The sequence below is a fragment of the Micromys minutus genome (assembly GCF_963924665.1).
Source record: "Micromys minutus genome assembly, chromosome: 2".
Lineage (NCBI taxonomy): Eukaryota > Metazoa > Chordata > Mammalia > Rodentia > Muridae > Micromys > Micromys minutus.
In genome coordinates this window covers 79069621-79093922 of record NC_137971.1, presented here as the reverse complement: position 1 = coordinate 79093922, position 24302 = coordinate 79069621, and the positions used below count along the sequence as shown (strand labels likewise).

Below are 24302 nucleotides of genomic sequence, written 5' to 3'. Positions count from 1 at the left end.
GGTTCTTTTACTCCACTGTCCGGTATAAACATGACTCCAAAGCCTAGTGGCTTTTCAAGCAAGTTTATATGTTAAATTCTCAATCCACAAATTCTCACACAATAAGCTTACATCCCACGGACAAACATACAAACTGCCCTTCTACATGAAATAAAAAGACCTATACAAACCATTAAAAATATTCATATCAACCTATTGTCAATTAAGATCACCTGGATCTAGATCCTCCTTCTCCAGCTCCATCTTGATTCTCCCAGGAATATCCCTTTCACCTCCTGCCTCTACTTCCACTCCTCAACCTTTCCCAGCCTACCTCTCTCTGTTCTGTCCAATCATGTATCTCCTTAACTTAAATCTATACTACAGATGCACTTTTGACATTGAAATGAGCCAATGACCGTGGTAGGTTATTATTGAACAAACCCAGAGGAGTGTGGATGGTAAGAACCATCCTGTTTTCAGCCACAGCACTTAAAGGAGGTTGAGTTCATCAGTACAGTTTAGTGTAGCTGAATGGTTAGTCACAGGCTAGCCTTTTTCGGCTGAAATAACACATGAACACTCATCTAGTCCTTGCAGTTCAGATTCAGGGCTAATCAGGCCAACATAAGAAAGTTTCCCACGTAGGATACAGTAGGGAATCAATCTCATTCTGGAATGGAGCACTTGTGCTGAGCAATGGACACAAAGTGGGCCTTCAAACCTCACAGAGTTTTGGTTGCTGGGATAAAACACTATTACCAAAGCCAATCTGGGAAGGAAAGGATTTATTTCAGCTCATCAGTCACAGTTCATCTTTGAGGAAAGTCAAGTCAGGAGTTCAAACAAGAACTTGAAGCAGAAGGAATTGTGGTGCTAGCTTGCATCAGACTCATGTTTAGCTTAGCTTTCTTTTACAACCCAGGGTCAAACTGACTGAGATCAACCAACAGTCAAGACATTGCCCATGCCTTCAGGCCAATCTTATCTGGGACGTACGTCAACTGGGAGTCCTTCCTCAGATGAGTCTAGGCTTGACAGTTAAAGCTGACTAGAACATAAGGGAAGCTAGAATTTGTCTAATCTCATAACATGTAAACATGATCAGATCACAGAGAATTCATATGTAATTAACAAATTGACTTCACGTACACATGAATGTGCATTGTGTTCATGTGGGAATGCATCTAAACGGGGTGGAACTGCATTTTTAAAGTTTTTGTTTGTTTGGAGATAGGGTCTCACTACATAGCTCAGGCTGGCCTCCTGCCATCTTTCTTCCTCAGCTTCCAGAGTGCTTGTATATAGGCATGTGCTTCCACAGCAGGCTACAATTTAATTTGTTCATGATTCTAGCAGCCTCAGAACCATCCAGGCCTCTTGGTACTGATCTCTGTCAGCCACCTTTCCATTACAGCCATCTTGAGGAAGGACTGGTGTGTTCAGAGTTCTCACTGATAGAACATCAGATAAATGGCCTCTTCAGACGGCATATGTGTGTTTAAAATGAGAAATGTGTTTCTCCCAAATGCTCTGTGAATGTGTCAAGGCTTTGCAAAGTGATTTGTAGGTCCCTTCAAATGCAATGAGTATGTTTTAGTGCCACATCATTTTTGTGAGTAACAAAAAGGTAAATCCAATTAGCAGCGATTGGGTTTTATTATCCAGGTGCCTCTTCAGCCTGCTGCTTGTGTGGGGGGAGGGACTGTCCCCATAGCCTCTGTGCTATGCTTTGGGTATATGTCTCATGATTCCTTTCATTGCTTGCAACTCATTCCATATCACGAGGACCTTGCTATACCATGACTACTGCTGTCACCCACTGTTGTCAGGGGCATGTGGCACAGGTCAGGACCTGTTAGGAAAGACGGTAGAACAGTTAGAAAGCTTCAAGTCAAATGGTGCCAAAGTTGTAGTAGGCAGAGCCTGACTGTAAGAAACACATGTGCCTTGCTAAGCAGTTAGCAAACTGTCCTGGCCCTGATGGAGTTTCCAAAATACATAAAGTAGAAGAGGTATGTACTGGCTGGTTTTGTGTCATCTTGACACGAGCTGAAGTTATCACAGAGAAAGGAGCCTCAGTTGGGGAAATGCCTCCATGAGATCCAGCTGTAAGGCATTTTCTGAACTAGTGATTAAGAGGAGAGGGCCCAGCCCATTGTGGGTGGTGCCATCCCTGGGCTAGTAGACCTGGGTTCTATAAGAAAGCAGGCTGAGAAAGCCATGGGAAGCAAGACAATAATTAACATTCCTCCATGGCCTCTGCATCAGCTCCTGCTTCCTGACCTGCTTGAGTTCCAGTCCTGATTTCCTTTGGTGATGAACAGCAATGTGGAAGTGTAAGCCCAATAAACCCTTTCCTCCCCAACTTGCTTCTTGGTCATGATATTTGTGCAGGAATAGAAACCCTGACTAAGACAAGTTACCACACCAAACTCACATTTTAGAAAGTTACAGTGAATGCCTATTGGAGGCAGAATGATGTTTCAGCCTGTTCACTTGTCTTGGATGCCTATGGTGCTATAAATATTACTATGACATCCAGGACCAAATAGAGCACCCAGAACTTTCCAAACAACCCCCCAGTACCTTCTATGTGAAGCTTGACTGCATCTCTAACCAGGGCTTGCTTTAGTTTCTGATTCCTTTGCTTCTGGTTGTTAAACATCCTTGAACTTCTCTTTTCTATTCTGGGGACCTGGGATTCCTGCTCTCCCTCATAGGGAGAAGATGTTGTTAATGTCTGTGCTAAAAATATCCGGGGCCTTGAGGAAAGAGGCTTGGAAGTGTCTCTACTTCCTGTGCACCCCCCCCCCAAACAAAACATGCAGAGAAACCTCAATCCAGTCAAGAAATGTACTATCATGGGAGTGACAAAGATGGCAAGCTCGGGTGTTAGGTGAGCTATGGGAAAAGTCAAAGCTCACACAGTGTCTGCATTAACATCTACTGTGCAACTGTGTTCAGTAACTCAACACTCAAAAGGGAGCATGAGGATTGGGAAGGTGATGACTGTCTCCTGTTCCTAAAGAAACAGCCATGTTGCTTAACCCCGCCCACCGAGCAGAAAGTGAAATTGACGTATGTTTGACTGCTACAGGAAGCTGAGGTCTTCAGCTTCATCCAGCCATCCCTAAGACTTTAGAGCAGCCACTGCTTTTCTCCCCCGGGCCTACTTCATTGTATAGAAGAGGCACCTGCTGCATACGGTTGGAATGATGTATAAGGAGATGAGAATTTAGCTGGTGGAGATGCAAAGGTCGATGATTCTATGAGAGTCATCACTGTACTCCTTCTTGCCGCCCAAAGTTCTTCTCTGTGCAGAGGCAGAGAGGCAAATTTCTGGAGCAAAGGCTGGGATGTAGAAGCAAGAGATGGTGCTCAGGGCCCTTCTGACAAACAAGTGTAGAACGAGCTCCTGCCAATGGGGCAGACGTGTGATAAGGTCAGCAGCTAGAGCTGAGCCGGTGTCATGGCACTCCTCTGAGAGTGAATCGTGGCTGTGAATATTTGTGAGCACCTACAATGTGCTGTGTCCTGAGGAACTGGATCTAGCCCAGTTCCCCAACATGACTGTAGCCAGGTGCCTAGCAGGTACTGTCCAAGGTCCTGCTTGGGAAACCCCAGTGTTGTTACCTAACAGATGGGCACCAGTTGCCCCAGGCAATGAGGATAGATAGTTCTGCCCACACCTCACACCTCAGCTCAACAAGAGATCATTTTCTCGTTCCTGTGAGGTGATTTAGTCCTCTAGGGTCCCTAACATTATTGATACTATGAGAAAGGACCCAGCCTGGTCAGCCTACCCTGGCCAGACCACCCTCCCTGCCAAGTGCCTGTTAGTTTCTGGAATCCCCTACCCACTACTTTTGTATCTACCTTCTGTGTGCCCAGGACAGATAGCCAATTCTCCATCTTGCTGTAATGATAAAGTTAAAAAGAATAGGGGCAAAGGGGTGCCTCAGTTGGTGAGGTTGCTTTCTTTGCAAACATGAGGACCCACATTCACATCACAGCATCCTCATAGAGAGCTGGGCATGGCCACCAAAACAAAAGCAAAGCAAAATGAACAAAAAATACCTGGGAAGAGACAGTAAAACCTATGAGGCTTACTGACTGCCAGTCTAGGTGGAAAATATCAAGCTCCGATTCACTGAGAGACCCTGACTGAAAGGAATAAGACAGAGGGTGATAAAGAAATATTCACAACCTTCTCCTTGGCCTCTATGCATGCAGAGACCCATGGACCCACACACATGTGTGTACGAGCAAGAAGCCACAAAAGGGTTGCTGTTTGCACTCCCTGGTTGCTTCCTAAATCTATGGCTTTTCATAAAATGATGGGTGTTTTACTCCTGTAGATATAAACCCTTTGGTGGAGCCCTGAACTTGGGGTAAGAACTCATTTCTATTTACCAAGAATCATCCAATCTTAAAACTAGAATATAACATTCTGAGGAATCCATTAGTCGGGGTAGTTGAGTCTTCCATTGATGTCCTCAGTTGCTGGGTTTGCTTAGGGTGTGTGTAGTCAAGTGATTACTGTTGTGTTTTCATGTGTGACTTAAAACAAATTACAAAGTGGTATGTCAGATTGGAATAATATTCAGCCTAAAAGGAAAAGGGAATTCTAAAGCGGACATGCACAAAGGAAGCCCAGCAAGCTGTGCGCATAGTTGAGCCTCTATGAAGTAGTGAGAGTTATCAAAATTACAAAAACAAAAAGAAAATTAGAGTGTTCGGGTGCTGGGAAGTGGGGGAGGGGAGGTCCTCGTTGATTTTTGCAGAGCGGAAAGAGTGCTGAAAGTGGGCAGTGCTGGCATGCAGCAGTGTGACTGCATTCATTACAACCAAACTTGCCCGCCTCGGATGCTGAACCTGGCAAGATCTGTGCTACGTTATGTTGGCCCCATGTAAACAAGGTGTGGCAAGCGAGAGCACTGAGGGCTGCGCGTGTTGCTTAGGATGAAACTAAAACGATGTCTGAGGAGAAAGCTCAGTGGAACAGCTCTTGCCTGGTATGCACCATACACACTCATGTGCACACACACACACACACACACACACACACACACACACTCGGACACACATACTGAGTGCATATAAAGAAGTGATGCATGATAAAACACCAGACCTAGACACGGAGGAAATACCATCCATTCGGAGCACAGGATAAATATGACTCCACATCTACCCTCAACCCACCCCTGTTTACACACACTCCATCTTACACCTGACAGGTACATTTCTGTCCCACAAGAGCCAGTTAACCGCAGTCCAGACCCTGTGGGGTTCACATTCTATTGGCAGTGACATGGGGTTGAATTCCAGCATGCACAAATGCCCTGTGTGTGTACCACCCTGGTGGCCTCATCCTGAGGCTGTAGCTGCCTCTTGGGGTCCCTTTCAGCATCCACCCTTGTGAATGGGTTTGGGAAGAGAGCAGTGGTTGGAAGAACATGCAGATAGGTGTGTTCTTGACTTTTCCTAGGAGAGACTGAGCAGACTCCATCTTCTCTCACCTGTCAATCACTGCAAGCGCAGCAGCTTTGCTTGGCTATGACTCTGTGGACCTAGAGTATGTTTCTCTCCGGAACCTGGGGTTCTGGCTGCTCATGGAGTGTCTGAGTTGTTCCCCTAATCCTATATTTGTATATTCAGAGGTGTGGTCATGAAAATGGTGTCAAGTGCTCCAGGGGACATCTTTTATCTTATACCAGTGGATAGATGAAGATAAGTCCCTTCAAGGGGTTATTTTCTACTCTGTCCTCTATAGAATATACTGTGAGTCTTAAGCACAGAGAGCCCTCCAAGTCGGAGGCAAGTTGATCCCTTTCATTGCTTTCTCTGAATCAAAATGTCTTACGTACCTGGTGTTTCAGATGGCAATGATACTATTAAATGACAGCTAATATTTGTCAAGGACTTACCCTGTACCAGGTGCTGTCATAAAGGTTGTACATGTCTGGTTCTATTTAACACTCCAGCACCTGAGGTTTATGCCTTATGGAGATGAAGGAACTCCCCTCTAAGTGTGAGCATTCCAGAAGGGCCCCCAGGGAGCAGATGGTGAGAAAAAGAGACTAGTCACTGATCTGCATACTCAGCAGAGCATCCCAGACTTGACAGGATCGTGCATATCACCTGGAAACCACAGAAGTCATGTTGATCTCAAGCCAAGGATATGGGTCAGCAGGTCAAGTGCTTGTTGTGACCTGAGTTCAAGCACCAGCGGGTGTGGTGCTGTGTGCCCGTAATGGAAGCACTGTGAAATGAAGATAGGCAAATTCCTGGGGCTCACTGGCCAAGATAATCGACTTTCTGTCCAAAACCAAACAAATAAAACAATACAAAACCAAAGCAAGGTGAACAGTACCAGAGGAATGACACCTCAAGTTGACCTCTGACCTCCATACAGTATACACACACACACACACACACACACACACACACACACACACACACGTTCAAAAAGAGAAGTCAAATTAATCTCAGTAGGTCCTGGGTGAGGCTTGAGACGCAGTTCGTTTCTCTTTTATTTTTACTTTATGTGTGTGAGTGTTTTGCTTGCATGTATTTGTACAACATGTATGCAGTGCCTGTGGAGGCCAGAAAGGGGACTCAGATCCCTTGGAACTGGAGTAATGGGTGGTTCTGAGCTACCGTGTGCTTGCTGGGTGCTGAAAACAAAAGTCTGTCCTCTGCAAGAGCAGCCAGTGCCTGTAAGTACTGAGCCCTAAGTGTAATGTTTCTCAGAGTGGCTTCCGGTCTGCAGGCCAGGCTGCAAACATGGCTCCTTCTTACACCTGTAGGCTTGTTTTTTTTCTGCTCCTGGGATGGAATTCACCCATCCTCCCACTCCGTCACTCTCTGTCATTTTTTGCAGAGTGAGCTATTTGTCAAAAGCACCAGCTGTAACATCAGAACCAGGTCCCAAGCCTGGTTCTGTACTTTCCTTCATGACCTAATGTCTTTGAGTCTAGCCACCCCGTCTATCAGATGCGAGTGAAACTCCCTGCATGGCTTCTTTGTAAATATCAGAGGAGGTAGCACGCAGCAAGCCTCCGTTCTAAAGCTAGAGCACGGTGCATGTCTAAGGGTGGCCATGGTTCGCAGCCTCATTTTACAACTGTCTTACTTAGGCATTCTCTCCTGTTTTCAGCATTTTGTTACGTATTATGGATCGAAGCAGATATTTTCATAGCCCCGATGGTTCAAGCAATGGGCACCTGCAGTCAACAAGCGATGTCTGGCCTGGGATCAGTGTCAGCAGAAAGGAGGATCTGGCTACACGGGTCCCAGGGATGAGTGATGAGAGCCACGTGGAGAAACACTGCTCTAGAAAAGAAAAAATGTGGGGGGAAAGGGTGCAGGCCAGCAAGACTGGAATGGGGTAAAATGTCAGCAGATCACAAGCTGTTCTTTATCTGGAGTGAACTAAATATGTAGGCAAATATTGACAGGAGCCTCAAAGAAACAATCGGGAGAGTTGGTCCCAGGAGCAGGTACTGGCTGGCCAGAGCAGCCATTCTACAAAGAGGGGGCAAGCCAGGAGCTACAGGGTCGCCCAGCCGAATGAAGTAAGAGGTAGTTCTCTCTCACCCCACCCATCCGCCAATCCAGCAAGCCCATTCACCAAACAGGGCTTTGCTTTGAAAGGGGGCATTATGGAAGGGCTCCAGCCTAAGAAGCACAGCTCCCCCCCCCCCCACAAGATGTCAGCTTTTGAGATGTTTTCATGTGGAAGCATCACTAAGTAAATTCGCTAAATGCCTATTCATCGCCATCGGATGGGGACCCGGTGAAGCGGGAAATGTGAAAATGGCCACATCTCCAGCCCTGAAAGATGCTTTCTGGGGTTGCTAAATGGAGCCACCGCAGGCTGACCCTGGGAGGCCTGAGACTTCCCAGAGGGGGCCCCTGGAGCCCGACCTTGGCCCCTTCAATTCTCCCACCTAAGCTTTCTGAGAGGCCCTGTTTATTGTCCCTGCTGCTGGGGACCCATTCAGAGGTTAACTTATCCTTATTCACCAGGATGACAATAATGAACTGTTGCAGAGTGTGGCAAGGGTTTGGTAAATCAGAGCAGAGACAGAGGAGGGAGAGTGGGCTTCTAGAAGGCTAGAAAGACATTGCCTGAGAGTCTTTAATAAAGTCATCGCATAGCTGCTTACCCCAGCAGCTCCTTTTTAGCAGCAGGCCACAGGAACCTGGGAAACTGGGCCACCTTGCTTATCACTGTCCAGACTCACCAAGGTTGGTCTCTCTGGTCTATCCCGAGGATTCTTCTCTGTATTCCTGAGCAGAGCTCTGCACCCAGTGAACAATAGATTTTTACCAGGCTGCAGCTACAGGGGGCTCTTCAGACATCTGCCACCCCAGTATGGTTAGCTTCTAATTGGTTTTTATTTCAGTTAGAGGCTGGAACATTGACCACATTCATTTTCATCTCCGATGTCTTAATTTCTCCATTCTCGGGCCCCCTGCCCCATCCCTCTAGAGGTCAACATACACCATCCAACGAGTGGATGAGGGTTCATATTTGACAATACTGAAGACAGGCAGAGAAATAGAGAGGGGGCTGAGGGCCGAACATGCGTTGAATGTGTACTTACTGCCTGTGTGCCCTTAAATGTACCCAACCCTCTTGGTGAAAATGTATGATTGAGTGTGTTTAACTGTGAGCAGCCAGGAGGAAATTAATTTACAGAGGGCCACTGCTCAGAGGCTCCAGTGACTTGTTTATTCTTTCTTCACATGGTGGGCTGTGGCAGGGCAGCTGGGATTCTCTTATAGATCCTTCTGCTGCTGGACTTTAAATATTGCTCTTTGAGAAGCCGCCCTGCTTCTCTTAAGCCCAGCGTTAGTGTTAGGGAGATGCACATGCAATAGATAACACACGCGGTATTCAAGCATGAGGACCTGAGTTAAAACTTCAGCATGCACATCAAGTCATAAAGAATAGTGAACATCTATAATCTAAGCATTTCTACTGTGAGATGAGACAGTAGGCAGACATGGGAGACTCCCTAGAAACTGGCTGGCCAGCCAGTCTGGTGTTAAGTAGGGGCAAACAGGGGACCCTGCCTGGAACGAGACAGAAGGTGAGGGACTAACACCCAAGGTTGTCTGCTCACCTCCTTCTCTTGTGCATACACAGAGGCAACATGCCGCCACACACAACTCAAAAGGAAGAGTCCAGCCTCCTTGTGTTCCCATAGAGCCTCTTTCTTCCCACCCCACCCAGTCTGGAAGAGTAGTTAACCCCTGCTCTCTGAGGAGCATCCCCATCCCCCATGATGGTGACAAAGGAGCTGTCACATCAGTACCATTTACCTGTTTGGGTTTATTCAGTGGAAGAGGAGACTGCATCTCTGGCAGATGGAGACCTGTGACTGCCTTTTAAAATACTGTCACAGCTGTATGCACAAGCTGATTAGCTGTGACGGCGCTGTGAACGCCGAGATTGATGGTGATAAATTTGGGATAACAATGCTGGGAACGATGTCATCCCTTTGCACGGCGCTTCATATTTTTTAAAGCTCAATCCACAGCCCAGCGGTTTTCTAGGACTCGGGTTTATTCGCTGCTCTCTGTGCACTGAGGGAGTCAGTTCTACCTCAGCTTATCCTAACTTATGCATTTCTTCAGCATTCATTCATTCATTGATCCATTCAATAAACATTAGTGTTGGCCCTACTATGTGCCCAGAATGAGCAGATCTGACCAGATTCTTTCCTTGTCGACCTTATATTGTAAGGTAACCAAGAGAATGCTTTCAAATGGTAATAAAGCTGTCACATCAACATCGTGATATGATAAAGATGGGCTAGAGGAGGCCGGGGTTACTTTAGGTGGAATAGCCAGAAAAGACCTGACTGAAGAAATGACATTTGAAAGACCTAAATGACAAGAACAGGCCAGAGATGAAGAGGACAAAATGGCCCCAGGCACAGCAAGTGCAAAAGCCCTGAGTCTAATCTATGACATTGGGTTGGGTACTGTTGATTATTGTGACCATGACCAAAGCATGGAAGACACTGTGCTTGTCCTCAGAGTTCCCTACAGAGTAGAGTATGTGGGAGACAGGTGCACAAACAGCCTGTGGCTTTAACTGTAAACTTTAAAAGACCTAGACTCACCTGGAAAAACAGTTTCATAAAGGATTGCTTAAATTGGGCTGGCCTGTGTCATATCTGGGCACAGGCATTATCAGAATTAAGCTGGGAAGACCCAGCATTGTGTGTGTGTGTGTGTGTGTGTGTGTGACTATGTAACAATGGAGAAGCCAGGATGACCATGACTTTCACTTGTCTGTTCTTGGCCGAGGTGTGGGGTGTCCAACAGTCCCCAGCTGTTGCTGCACTGGCTTTCTTGGTGGAAAATAACAAAGGAGACAACCTTTCTCTCCACATTTGCCCCTTGGATGTTTCCATGCTGTAGCCAGAATAAAACTAGAACACAGCCTGTTTTCACACCCTTTGTGACAGGCTCAGGCATAGGACCTGTCCAGAGGACACATCATCAGGTTGTGCGCTGTGGTCAGAGCGGGCAAATTCAGAAAAGTAGAGTGAAATCTGCTTCCTAGGACTAAAATAGGTGCAAACCCCAGAACCTCTACAGTCTGCAGGGGACACTGACCTTCTCTTTTCTCCCCCAACAGGACAAATGACCAGCTGGTAGCATTTCTTTCCCGATACCGAGATATGAATTTCCTGAAGTCACATGGCCGGGACAATGCAAGGTAATGCACCACAGAGGTGGCACTCACTATTGCTGGGGCCTGTCTCCCAGGTCGATCTTAGATGACCAAGGGAAGGTTTCCTGTGTGAGAGCTCAAGGGTCCCTCTTGTTAGCTGAGGACAGAGTCGCAAATCTCTCAAGGTTGCAGCTTTTCTCCCAAGAAATATTTTGAATGTGTATGTGTGTACATGAGTGTTTAGCTGAATATGTGAATACAGTTGCACATGCACCTGTGTGTGTATGTATGGAGGTGCACATGTGTATGTAGGTGCACATGCACCAGTGTATGGATATTATGGATATGCACCTGTGTGTGTATGTATGTATGTGTGTATGTATGTATGGTGCACATGTGTGTACAGTGGCAAATACACCTGTGTGTGTGGAAGAGTGGTCAGCCTCAACTATATTCCTCAGGTACCATCCACCACTGTATCTGAGACAGGATCTTTCACATGGATTTAAGGGACTGAACTCAGATCCTTGGGCTTGCACAGCAAATGCTTTATTGGCCATCTCTCCAGCCCACTGAGAACCTTTCATGTCTTTGTCCCTGGATCTGAGCAGTCATGGTTAATCGTCACTTGACTGGTAGGTAGACTGAAGACTGCATCCCCACATCCTGAAGTTGTCCTGTAATCTCCACATGTGTGCCATGCATGCACACCTGCACCTACTTACATGTGCATAAACTCATATACACACACATGTGAACACATACCCATAAACGAACAGCACCTTTTCCTGGTGGGAGAATGCCCCCTGGATTCTGGAATTGAACACAACATACTCTGGCAATTCTAGCCTTTTTGATATTTCACGTGGGTTTGTTGGTTTGTTTGTTTGTTTGTTTTTTTAGTAAAGTGATTCATAATATCTTCCATGAGAATCTAGATTTCCAAGTAACTGTGACAAGCCTTGGAGTCCCTAGCCCCGTGTCTGACTTCGCTCAGAGCTGACATCCAATCCAATCCCGTGTTCCCCAGATCACCGCAGTTCTTGTCTCTATTTCCGATCCGGCCACGGTTGGAATTTGAATTTACAGTCTTGGTGTATGATTATCTCTGCCATACCTTGTGGAGATAGCAGGTTTTGTGACTCAGTTTACCTTGCTATCTCTCAGAGGCAAACACTAAGCTCCCTTGCTGTGAGCTTTCAAGGAGCTGTCCCAGAATGCATGGGTTGCATTGTTTCTTCTCTTACCCGTGGTTTTCAGCTGCTGGTTCTGCATATGACCCCTTCTGGATCATAGTCTTCCACTGTATTTAAAGAAACTGTGATGCTTGACAGTGCTTTGTGAATCCCTATCAGTTAGCATAGCATGTTTGCTCCACCCATGGTAGAGAGGCTGGCTGGACAAATGCAAATCACGGCCCTGTGAGTAACCGTCCTGCTAAGACCTAGTAATTTTCTGGGCTTCTTGGCCCACTGCTTATGACACTGACTTTAACTAATGCAGAGTTAAGAATCCATATCAATGTTCTCTGAAAAGAAAGAGAGGCTCAGTCGAGTCTTCTAAGGTTGCCCAGTTGGTGAATGTCAGGATTTGAACCCACGACTTTTTGACAGCAGAGGTGTGTGTCAGTTACATCTATATGAAAGTCTATGGAGTGTTTATTATTAAAAGTGACCCTGGTATTGATAGTCCTCCCCCACAGGTAAAGAATAAAGCCCATCTTCTCCTCCATGTAGCCCGTAGTCCGTGATTGGTCCAAGTGGCTTACATCTTGGGCAAGGAACCAACTCCATTTATCCACACATGTCAAAAACCACAGCCACCCCAGCGGTACTGTTTCAAGCTGACCACTCTTTAGTCTCGGCTCACAGTTTCCCAAGCACTTCTCTAGTAACTTGATAGCACAATTAAAGTCATGGGCTTTGAGTTCCAGCTCCTAGAATGAAATGCTGATCTCTTGTGTTTCAGGCTACATTGTATTGCTTGAGTAACTTGACCTCTCTGAGAGCATTCCTTTATCAGTAAAATAAAAAAGCAACAACGAGATGTTGCCTGTGATGGTGATGATGATGGTGATGGGGATGAGGATGATGAGGATGAGGATGTTATTTTAAAATGCCCTACAGGCTTTCCTATAGCCTGATCTTATAGAGGCATTTTCTCAGCTGAGGTTTCCTCTTTTCAAATGGCTCTAGTCTGTACCAAGTTGACATAAAACCCGGTCATTACAATGTGTTTGATTACAGTCATCTTTTTTCCCAAGTCCCTCTTCCCTACACACACCCTACCTTGTGATTTTGTTATTTTAATTCTAAAAAATAAATTAAACCCATCAAAACCCATCTGTGATGCCCATATATTCTTGGCCCTGTGGCCTTTTACTGGAACATGGTCAACTTACCAAGGACTTTGTTCTCTCCCTCTCCCTCACCTTCTCCCTCTCCCTCACCCTCACCCTCTCCCTCACCCTCTCCCTTATCCTCTCCCTCACCCTCACTCTCTCCCTCTCCCTCACCCTCATTCTCACCTTCTCCCTCTCCCTCACTCTCACCCTCTCCCTCACCCTCACCCTCTCCCTCACCCTCTCCCTCACTCTCACCCTCTCCCTCACCCTCTCCCTCACTCTCACCCTCTCCCTCACCCTCTCCCTCACTCTCACCCTCTCCCTCACCCTCTCCCTTACCCTCACCCTCTCCCTCACCCTCACCCTCACCCTCTCCCTCACCCTCACCCTCTCCCTCTCCCTCACCCTCACTCTCTCCCTCTCCCTCTCCCTCACCCTCACCCTCTCCCTCTCCCTCACCCTCACTCTCTCCCTCTCCCTCACCCTCACCCTTACCCTCTCCCTCACCCTCACCCTCTCCCTCTCCCTCACCCTCACCCTCTCCCTCTCCCTCTCCCTCACTCTCACCCTCTCCCTCACCCTCACCCTCACCCTCTCCCTCACCCTCTCCCTCACTCTCACCCTCTCCCTCACCCTCTCCCTTACCCTCACCCTCTCCCTCACCCTCACCCTCACCCTCTCCCTCACCCTCACCCTCTCCCTCTCCCTCACCCTCACTCTCTCCCTCTCCCTCTCCCTCACTCTCACCCTCTCCCTCACCCTTTCCCTTACCCTCTCCCTCACCCTCTCCCTCACCCTCACTTTCTCCCTCTCCCTCTCCCTCACCCTCTCCCTCTCCCTCACCCTCTCCCTCACTCTCACCCTCTCCCTTACCCTCTCCCTCACCCTCTCCCTTACCCTCACCCTCTCCCTCACTCTCACCCTCTCCCTCTCCCTCTCCCTCTCTCAGTAGCTTTCTGTGTCAGTACCCACTTAGCTATGGGTAAGACTTCCTGCCTACCTTCCATCTCTATGCTGGGATTTGGTCTGGCTTGTGCTTATGCACGTCTTACACATGCTGTCACCGCCACTGTGAGTTTGTGTGTGCGGCCTGAGGTTTCCAGAAGACACCTATGGTTTTCCTATCATCAACCACTGTCTCTGGCTTTTACAGTCTTTCTACCCCTTCTACAGTTATGGTCCCTGAGCCTGGGGTGGGTAAGGAAGCATTAAGTAGAGATCTCATTTAGAGATAAGTCTTTTATTTTCCTCACAGTGACCAGTTGTGGGTCTTTGTGTTCATCTACTGCAAAAAGAAACTTCTCAGAGGAGGAGTGAGGTACTTACTTATGGTATGAGCATAAGTCACCCGGAGGCAGTTTTATATTCTGCTCATTTAACAGATTAATACTAATAGCTTTTCTCCGAGGGGAGAGATAACTTGTGTAGCTATAACGTGCTAGGTGAGTCGGAGGCAACTTCTCAGCTCCACTGGACTTGCATTCTCCGCTTTGCACGACAGTATAGTTGAGTGAGCTAGTTTCCAAAGCCCATTCCAGTCTGGTCTGGCTTGCCTCCAGACTGACTCTTGTAAGAACAGATGACAAGATCAGCAGGAAGATCTGAGGAGCAAAAGCAAGCAGTGGGGTGCAGCATAGGTTTCCCCTCAGTTTTCATTCCTACCTACCACCCCATCCTCTGCACCCATCTCTAGCTCCTAGCAACTAGTTTTGACTTTCAGCTCCCACTGCAAGCAGATAGCATAAAAGAAAACATGTATTTTAATGGCTGCCAAATTGGTCCTGACTGTTCCTGTAATTAAATGAATGGGAATGCTGTACTCACTGTTTTCCCAAGTTTCCATCCAAAAGAACTCAGTCCCCAGTGGAGTGACTGACATGTGGAGCCGTCATGATTCCCTAGAGAGTATCAGCTGGACCAGAGCCTGTGCCCTGGAGTTTATTGGGAGCCCTGAATAATGGAAATGTCTCTGGGAGCTCCTAGCCCCTGCTCAGATGCAGTCTGCCTGAGTCTCAGTGTGGGGGCAGGAAAATAGAGAGGAAAACCCAACTCCCTCTGATACAGTAGCTTCTCCCGGGATATATTCTGCTCCGTGTAATTTCTCAGTCACCAGGAAGCGCTCAGCATTGGGGACGGGATGATGCAAACGGGAAGACAGAGATGTCGGTATCAGAATGTCATCTCTGCTGCATCCCCGTGGGTCTCCAGCATTTAGCTCTGGCTGGCCTTGCTTCTGTGTATAGCAGACAGACAATAGCAACAGCGGCATGACCTGGTTCTTTGAATCTGTTCCCCCATTCCAACCTCTCTTGGTGGATGCTTTCCCACTGGAGAGAAACACACAGCTGAGGACTAGAAACTCACTTTGTCTCATCCCACCCCCCATGGTCTTAACAGCTTGTCACTGACCAAGCTACAGCATAGAAGTTAACCAACCAGGCCACGAGTCACCTGCCGGCTCTCAGCACTCGCTGTGTTCCCACAGTGGACCACAGAGACTCTCTGTGAGCCACTAATTATCTGTTTATCTGCCCCCTTGTCTGTAACACTGCAGTGATGAGAATAAGGTCAGCCCTATGGTTTGCTGGAATTTACTGAACTGTAGCCGGCATGATGGTGCAGCCCTGTGATAGCAGCCTCTTGGAAGGCTAAGGAAGGAAGATGGCCAGTCTGAAGATGTATGAAGACTTGACTCAAGATAACCGTCTCTAAGAAAGAGCCATATGAGACCAGCGAGATGGCTGAGGGCATGACTGTGCACGGCCACAGAGGCCCAGTGATCTGAGTTTGACCCCCAAAGTCATGGAATAGTGGGAGGAACGAAGAAGCGCCACAGAATTGTACTCTGGTCTCCACATGCACATCATGGCACATGTGCCTGCACATATGTACATAAATACACACACACACATACACACACACATACACACACACATATACACACACATACACACACATACACACATACACACACACATACACACACACACATACACACATACACACACATACACACATACTCACACACATACACACACACACATACACACACACATACACACACACATACACACACACACATACACACACATACACACATACACACACACACATACACACACACATACACACACACACACACACACACACACACACACACACACACACAGGAGCGTAAGAGCACAGACACAACAGAGTGACAGATAAAGACAGAGAGACAGACACACGGGACGGGGAGTAGATAATATCTGTGTATTAAAATTTAAAACAAATAATTAAATTGTTTTTAAACATGGCTGATGACTCATTTGGTAAAGGTACTTTCTGTCGAGCTTAATGACCTGAGTTCAATCCCCAACACGCACATTTTTGAAGAAAAGAACCAGCTTCTGAAAATTGTTTTTTGACCTCCACATGTTTAGCATAGCATGTAATACAGAAATACAAACATGCATGCATCCTTCCATACATACATATGTATATACATACATACACATGGAAAATAAATGAATACATGTAAAAATATTTAAACATAAAGATACATAAGAGAGAAGTGCTCAGTGGCAGAGAGCTCAGGGACACATACAAGACCCTGAGTTCCATCTCCTGTGCTGCAGAAACAAAGAAGGAAGTAAATTAATGTATAGCCTCTTGGGACAGTTGCTCTGAATAGGAAGTAAGTGGGGATGATGACGGAGAGACATCTTAGAAGTGTCAGACTCCGGCACTCGGAAAAGCTCCCAGAGTCTTCCCACTGTGGGAAGAACAAGCAGGTGTAAGGCTGGGAGAAAATCCAGCTCCAGATCAGAAGCAGCACAAGCAGCTCCTCCTTCTCCTGTCTGGACTCACCTGCTGCAGGCAGCATTCCCACCCTGGGTACCAGAATGCCTCTGAGTAGCAGCAGGCATTTCCCTTCTCTGACACTGAATTAATTCCCCAGCTCAAATCCCACTGGATGTGCAAACAGGTAACTGATTAACCTAAAGTTGGCAAGTCCACAGGGAGCCTAGCCAGGAGCCTCCTCCTGGTAGATCTGGAGTGCCTTTAGTGCTATCTTGCTTCTGCAGAGGGTGGGCTCCCTCCCCTGGCTAACACGCAGTACTCTGATGAGAGCACATAATTAATATTGCATCTCTAGTAGAGAAAGCAGATTGCATTCCTATATTTCTTCTATGCCTGATTCAGTTATTTATCACACTCATGGGGGTCCCATGAGTTTCAGGAGCCATGTTACCTTAGAACTTTGTGTCATGCTCACCCGGACCTCCTACCCTCTGCACAGGACTGTGTATACATGGCCTCCCATTTGTCTGCCCCAGACCTTTCTGGCTTTTTTATTCATGACAATGTGAAATAGTCTTTCCCCTCCTACCCCCATCTCCTAGTGAAGACTGCATGAGAGCTCACACACACTCTCTCTTTCCTGCCCCTCCCATCTCTCTCCTAGTGAAGACTACATAAGAGAGCATATCATACTGGGTTCATAGCCCCTAGACTGTGGTGTATATTCAGCAAACAGTAGCCATCAGTACATGGGAGAAAAGGGCAAAGATGATATTAGATGATGTTCTTGATCCTTGTCTCAGCAGAGACCAGGGTCTGGAATAGCAAAGATGCTCTCTAGGGCTGAAAAAATTATGACTCTCCCAGGCCCTTTAACCACGACAATTCTCTGAGACGGATGGTCATTAGAAATTCTGGAGCGTGCCCATATCAGAACCTAGGCCAACTCCTGGTCAACTCCTGATGATAGGAAGAGATTGTATTGAGTTGTATTTGGAGGAGACACCTAGAAGGACAGGTATGACACTTGTCATATCTACCATCACAACCATTAGCACAAAATAACTGCATGAACTGGAGTCCAAATGGGAACCCTGCTCACGTTGTAATGTGAATAATTAATAGACTGAATGGTTGACTAGTGAAGCCTGGGTGTTGTCCTTGGTGCTGAAATACCATTGCTTTTCAGCATGGGGGTTTTTAACCTCTTGACATACACTACATACTTTTCTATTAAATGTGTGGATGGGGGGGAAGGGGAGACAGAGACATTAAAAATGCCAATTTAGACAAAGGAAAACTTTAACACCCCAAATGTTTGGAGTGTGGCCTGTATGTCTAGTGCTGCATTAAGCTCACCCCCTTACTATGATCCTTAAAACGCTGTCATACTAACTCTTTGAGGCAAGCATTGCTGTGGTCCCTTTTTTTCCAGCTGAGATAATGAAGCAGCACTTGGTTGATGGAGTATGGAGTGAGCTCCAGACTTAGAACTTAGACCAAGGATCTTGGCTGCCTGGCTCCCCTCTGTTATGTAGCTGTGATGTCTGAGCATGTCGGATCGTTGTCTGATTGCAGTTTGTGGGATGCCGTGATCTACTCTTATTTGTATATTGGTATGTGAGATGTCACATGTGTGCATATGAAGAGTGGTGTGGTGTGGTGTGTGTGTGTGTGTGTGTGTGTGTGTGTGTGTGTGTGTATGCGTGTGTGTGTGTATGTGTGTTCATGTGGAGGTCAGAGGTCAACCTCAGATGTTTCTCAGAAGATAACACCACAGTGGCCTAGAATTCACTGGTTAGGCAGGGCTGACTGAACAGAGAGATCAGGGATCTCCCTTCCTCTGCCTCTGAGCACTAGGGTTGCAAGTGTGCACCACCACACTTGGCTTTTTCCGAGTGTTCTAGAGATGGAACTTGGTTCCTCGTTTTCTTATACGACAAGTGCTTTACCAACTAAACCCTGGCTCAACTTCTGGCTTTATGTTTTAAGTAAAATGGCCAGTTTGTGTTTTCCTACAGGGGGCCATTGACTAGTGCTAGCCAGGGAGAGTGTGGAACAGGTTTGTTTGCACATGAGCGTGACTCTGGAGCATCGTCCATCCTCTGAGTCTCGGTTGCTTTTCTCTTTGTCTTGCTCAGGATTGATTATCTAACTGAACTGCTGAGGCTTCTTCGGACACATTGTAGGCGTGGAGGGGCTGCCTACATGTTTTAGAACTTGCAGGAAAATCCTGGGAAAGCCCCATATTTGGTGCTTATGCCAAGCAGGCGGTCAAGGAAGAAGCAGACTGGAGGAACTATGTTGGCTCTGAGGATATCTTGGGGCTCTTCTTCACTGATCTCTTCTCCTCACGGTCATTTAGTCACCTCTGAATTAATCAGGTCTCCCATTCCTTCTCTAGTTGTCCCTTGGGTCCCAGGGGAACCTATTTGGCTAAGACTTGGTCCTATATTAAAAGTAAAAGTAAAAAGCAACACATTTCTCAGAACCGAGGAAGGAAAACTGAATGCAAGAGTTTCTATTTGATATTCAGGAAGCCCACCCTGAAGGTGCAAGTCTGAATGGGGGGGGTGCAAGAAAACCTCTCTTCAAAGCAAAATGAGACTCGTTTTCTTGGACATTGTCTGTTTAAGACAGTGGAACTGCTCAGATCCTTCATTTCTACCCCTTTCAGAGGGGCCCAGATCAGCTGAAGCAGCAAAGAATGGCAAAGACATTAAGAGCTTGCGTTGGAGTCCAGTTCAAGACCTCTGGCTTTATTACTTTTGGAAGTTACTTAACCTTTCTTGGCTTTGCTTTTTTTGAGGCAAGTTCATGCTGTGTAGCTCTAGCTAGCTTGGTGTTCATTGTAAAGGCTGAGCTGATCTCAAGTTCAAGGCAAGCCCCTTGCCTCACTTTCCCAAGTGCTGGGATTTCCAAGCCTGACTGAAATTACTCAGCCATTCAGAGAGTCTATTCCTCTAACACATCTGCTACCTGTCAGATGTTAGAGCCATTGGTTGGGTGCCTGGTCGTGTCCTTTCTGTGAGTTCCTGACTGTCCAATGATTGCGGCTCCTACCTTTTTTGCCATTCATTCATCCCTTGAGTAAGCATTTGCCAAGTACTTGGCATATGAAATGCATTGTTCTAGAGGTTACAGCAGAGAACCAGAAGACAAACATCTCTGCTTTCTTGAGACTTACACCCTGTGAGCAGAAACAGGTGACAAATGAGGACCTTGCATATGAGAAAAAAGATGCAGCTAATAACACTAAAGGCTGAAAATGATTCAGGGTGCTGGGAACAGGAGAGGGGGGTCGCTTAGGGAAGAATCCACTGATGGTTGTTCCTGCTCCTTTCTTGGTGCCTAGTACTTACCAAATGCTTTCTTTGCAAAGCCCTTGCTGGGGCAACTGATTTGGGAGGCTGTTGGAACTCCTATTGTGGGGTTGTGGAGATAGAGATGTGCTGAACCAGGATTAGTACCTAGCTCTTCACAGTGCCTGTGTTGCTATGGCACCACCTGTTGCCCAGATGCCTCAGAGTAACCATGGCAATGAGAAGTAAAGCTAGGAGAATGGAGAGAACATCCTTAGTCCCTTCTGTCCAGTATTAGTCTCATAGATGCAAACTAGTGCTTGGCCCCCGTGGGAGAGGAGCCAGGAGCAAACACCTATAAAGAGGGGGTGTCTTTAGAATTATGTTATCTTCCAGATTCACCCTTCATATTTCAAGTTGACTCAAAGTGTTGACTCTGCTCCTCTGGTTGATACCCAGACTCTCGGCTGCTGCCATCTTCCAAAACAAAACAGAGTCCTCGGTAGTGCCTGTGGCATGAGAAACTTCTTCCAATCTTGAGGAATGGATTGTCTTTATTTGCTCATCCTAACAAAGTGTGTACTTTTGGCTTATCCTGTTTGAAATGGCAGTAAACATGGAACCCAGTCCCCTAAGGTCATGAGCATTTCATTTTGGAGATGACTCGTTCATGAATATTGCATTTGAGTATTATGACCCTGGACAGCACATTAAAATTACAAGATGCTATTAGCACATAATGTAATCTGAAGTTTAAATGCTGTTCCATGGAAGGGGGATTTGATAGGCCCCTCACACATCTCTCTGATAGCATGGTTTCCATATGAATTTTCACGTAAGTTGTCTGAAATTAGCATAGCATGGTTCTGTGCACCCACTGGATGCTATTGTGTGATTATTATTAGCCAGAGTCAAGGAAGGATTTGATATTTTAAAGCTTGGGGCTTAATTTCAGCATCCAGCATGCTTCTGTGGAAGGGAAAGTGTGGCTATAACCAACAGCTCCCACTGGATTCCCCAGGACGAATGAGTCTTTATGCGTAAACTCATTAGAAAAAATAAGACCAGTACACTGGACACCTGGGTCTTCTGCACACCTGGGTGTTCTGGTGAATTCTGCTGGCACATGAGTCCTCTGTGTGTCTTTGAAAATGGGGTCAGCCTGATGTGGCACAGGGGTGCTGCAGACCTGACAAGGAGAAGATTCACTGGAGTTTGCTAACCAAAGCTTCAAAGATGCAGATTCCTGCACCAGTCCATGACTCAGAAGGCTGAAACAGCAGGAAGATTCCTGCTTTGGGTGCCTTCTGGGATGTAAGCTTCCACAGATACTCAGCTCATTAGAATGACATCACCTTTCCTTCATGCGTGGTCCCCATGAACACCTAGAAATGTGCCTAGCACACAGTAGGTATTCAATAAAGACTCACTGGGAGTGAACTAGAAGTTCAAAAAGAGAGCTTATTTATAGCTCTGTGCAAATTCCTGACATACACACTCCCTTAGATCTTGTCTAAGGATCTTTGATTTTCCTGCTGCAGAGAGAGGCAGAGACACACAGAGAGACAGAAGAAATTCTACTTCTGTTCCATATGCCCTGCACAGTCCTAAGCAAGGTGTGTGTGTGTGTGTGTGTGTGTGTGTGTGTGTGTGTGTGTGTGTGCGCGTGTGTGTTCTATTACAAAACTCAAAGGTATCAATTTTGTTTTTGCGTGGGAAGATCTCAAAGGGGCTTTATTTATTTCCACCAAATATAGCCTGAGATCATGTTCGTAACAAACTGTGCCAATATCAGTGGTCACTGAACTAGCCACATCCAGGAATTACAAACTCTCCTATCATGTTGTAGTTGGTGTGGATGCCTCCTAATCTATGTCTTCTAACCCCACAAAAGCACTTATTAGACCTGCCAGAATGCCACCAGCTCTTGTCACTTAATAAGCTAATGAAATAGTCAAAAGATCCTAATTTGTCATTTTTTTCAAAATATTTTACAAACCCGTGTATTATGTGTGAATTGAGAAACAGCTATGAACAGGGACTACAGCTCAGTGGTGGGGTACCTGCCTGCCAGTTAAAATAAAATAAATGCTACACACATTAATACTAATGCATCATGATTTGGGTCTGGTTTTTATAGCAGAGCCATAAGCAAGGTTTCTTCCTGAACTTTCGGTTTATTCCAGAAGCCTTCACTGAACACCTACCATGCGATAAGCATTGTGCCAGATGCCTCCTTCTTCCTTAGAGAAGCTTACATGTGGAGCTTACATCCCAGAAGGTTCCCAACATGTAGGCATCCAGGAATCTGAATTTGATGTGTGTGTGTGTGTGTGTGTGTGTGTGTGTGTATTTCATAGCACTATCCTAAGAACCCTTGATCTGCATTCATTCATCAAACTACCACAGCAACCACTAAAAGGCTATTGGGAGGGATTTCCAGAGAAGTGGAAGTGAGGCTGAAGTTGCTGTGTAGCTGCACGAGGTTGTCTGTGCTCAGTGGTTCTTCTATCCAATAGAGCAATAGTGATGTCTGCCCTATAGGTGCTATGCCCTGCCTCATTCAAGGGGAACAAGAGGTAGATCTGCATGAAAGCCCCAGCTCAGGTGAGCACACAGGAAGTGCTCAGTAAGTGTGGTGGCTTCCAGGAGACTGTCTTTAGGCTCTGGGAAGACCTCATTTACCCAAGTTGACTTGTTTCACCCAGGTTTATACGGAAGCAGGGCCTGGACCGTCTCTTCCTGGAGTGTGATACACACATGTGGCGCCTGGGGGACCGGCGGATCCCAGAGGGCATTGCTGTGGATGGCGGCTCTGATTGGTTCCTGCTAAACCGGAAGTTTGTAGAGTATGTGGCATTCTCCACAGATGACCTGGTGACCAAGATGAAGCAATTCTACTCTTATACCCTCCTCCCTGCTGAGGTGAGTCCCAGGAGAGCTCCAGGGCAGGAGAGGAGACAAGAGTTAGGTATAGCCTTAGCATAGAGCGGACGTTTGGTAGTGTGACCCTGGCTCCACCAACTGTCCTCCAAACCACCAGACAGTACTGGAGACCCCTGCAGACCTTGACCTCATAGTGAGAACCCTGATGTACATGTAGTGCCAAGGATGCTACCCTCAGTCTGCATGGTCTCTGTGTGTGCAAAGTACAGGAAAAAAGCAGCCCTGTTCTGCTGAAAATATTCTGATTTTTCTAGAAAAGGAAGTTGCTGCTATTTGCAGCAGCAAAAAAAAAAAAAAAAAGTGTGTTAGAATTGCAGCCCCTCTGACTGTTGATGACACTCTCTGGAATTGTGCAGCCCATGCTAACAGCTGCAGGACACAGCTACATCACACCTCCCAGTCATCAATCATGCCGTAAAGTAATAACCAGTTTCAGCACCAGCAATCCCTTTTCTCATTTGAATACAGTTCTGTCGCTCCTGTCATTCCCTGATAGTGCTGTCTTCATTGCACACACACACATGCACACTCACACACACATGCATACTCATACACACACATACACACTCACACACACATGCACACACACATGCACACTCATACACACACATGCACACTCATACACATTCACACACACATGCACACTCATACACACATGCACACTCACACACACACATGCACACTCATACACACATGCACACTCATACACACACATGCACACTCATACACATTCACACACACATGCACACTCATACACACACATGCACACTCACACACACACATGCACACTCATACACACTCACACACACTCACACACACACACACACACACACACAACTAATCCAAAATTGCTCTGAGACAGCCATCTCTTTGACTGGCCCTCTTCATTGCCAACCATCATGGCTCTGTCCTTCCTGTGGAACCTACTGAGCAAGCCCCTGCATCTTCTGTGACATCAAGGTGCAGTCCTCATTGCATAAGGCTTCTGACTATTCTGAAACAGCCTGGCACATCTTGATTTGCTACTGGTCACATGCTAGATGCCACCTTCTTTCAGATCTGAGCTGAGAGCTTCTGGCTTCATCTTCCTGACCTCCAGCCCAATTTTATCCTGACTTCTAACCTCAGGAAAGCCAGTGTTTGTTCTCACAGAGCCTGTGGCATTGCTCCTGTGTGGTTCTCTGCTTTCACCCCTGCTGGGCCTCAAGCTCTGCTCACACAGCCCGGAACAGACCATACATCTCTGTGG

At 46.6% G+C, this 24302-nt stretch overlaps 1 protein-coding gene across 1 annotated transcript in view; it reads left to right on the top strand.

Annotated features, from left to right (window-relative positions):
- XYLT1 (xylosyltransferase 1) overlaps window positions 1-24302 on the top strand; it is a gene marked incomplete at both ends in the record, with an annotated part of 279257 nt that overhangs the window by 229565 nt on the left and 25390 nt on the right. Inside the window, 2 exons of the mRNA XM_080912760.1 lie at window positions 10643-10723; window positions 22816-23032. Of these exons, the coding sequence (XP_080768886.1) occupies window positions 10643-10723; window positions 22816-23032 (298 nt within the window). The remainder of the gene's footprint in view (window positions 1-10642; window positions 10724-22815; window positions 23033-24302) is intronic.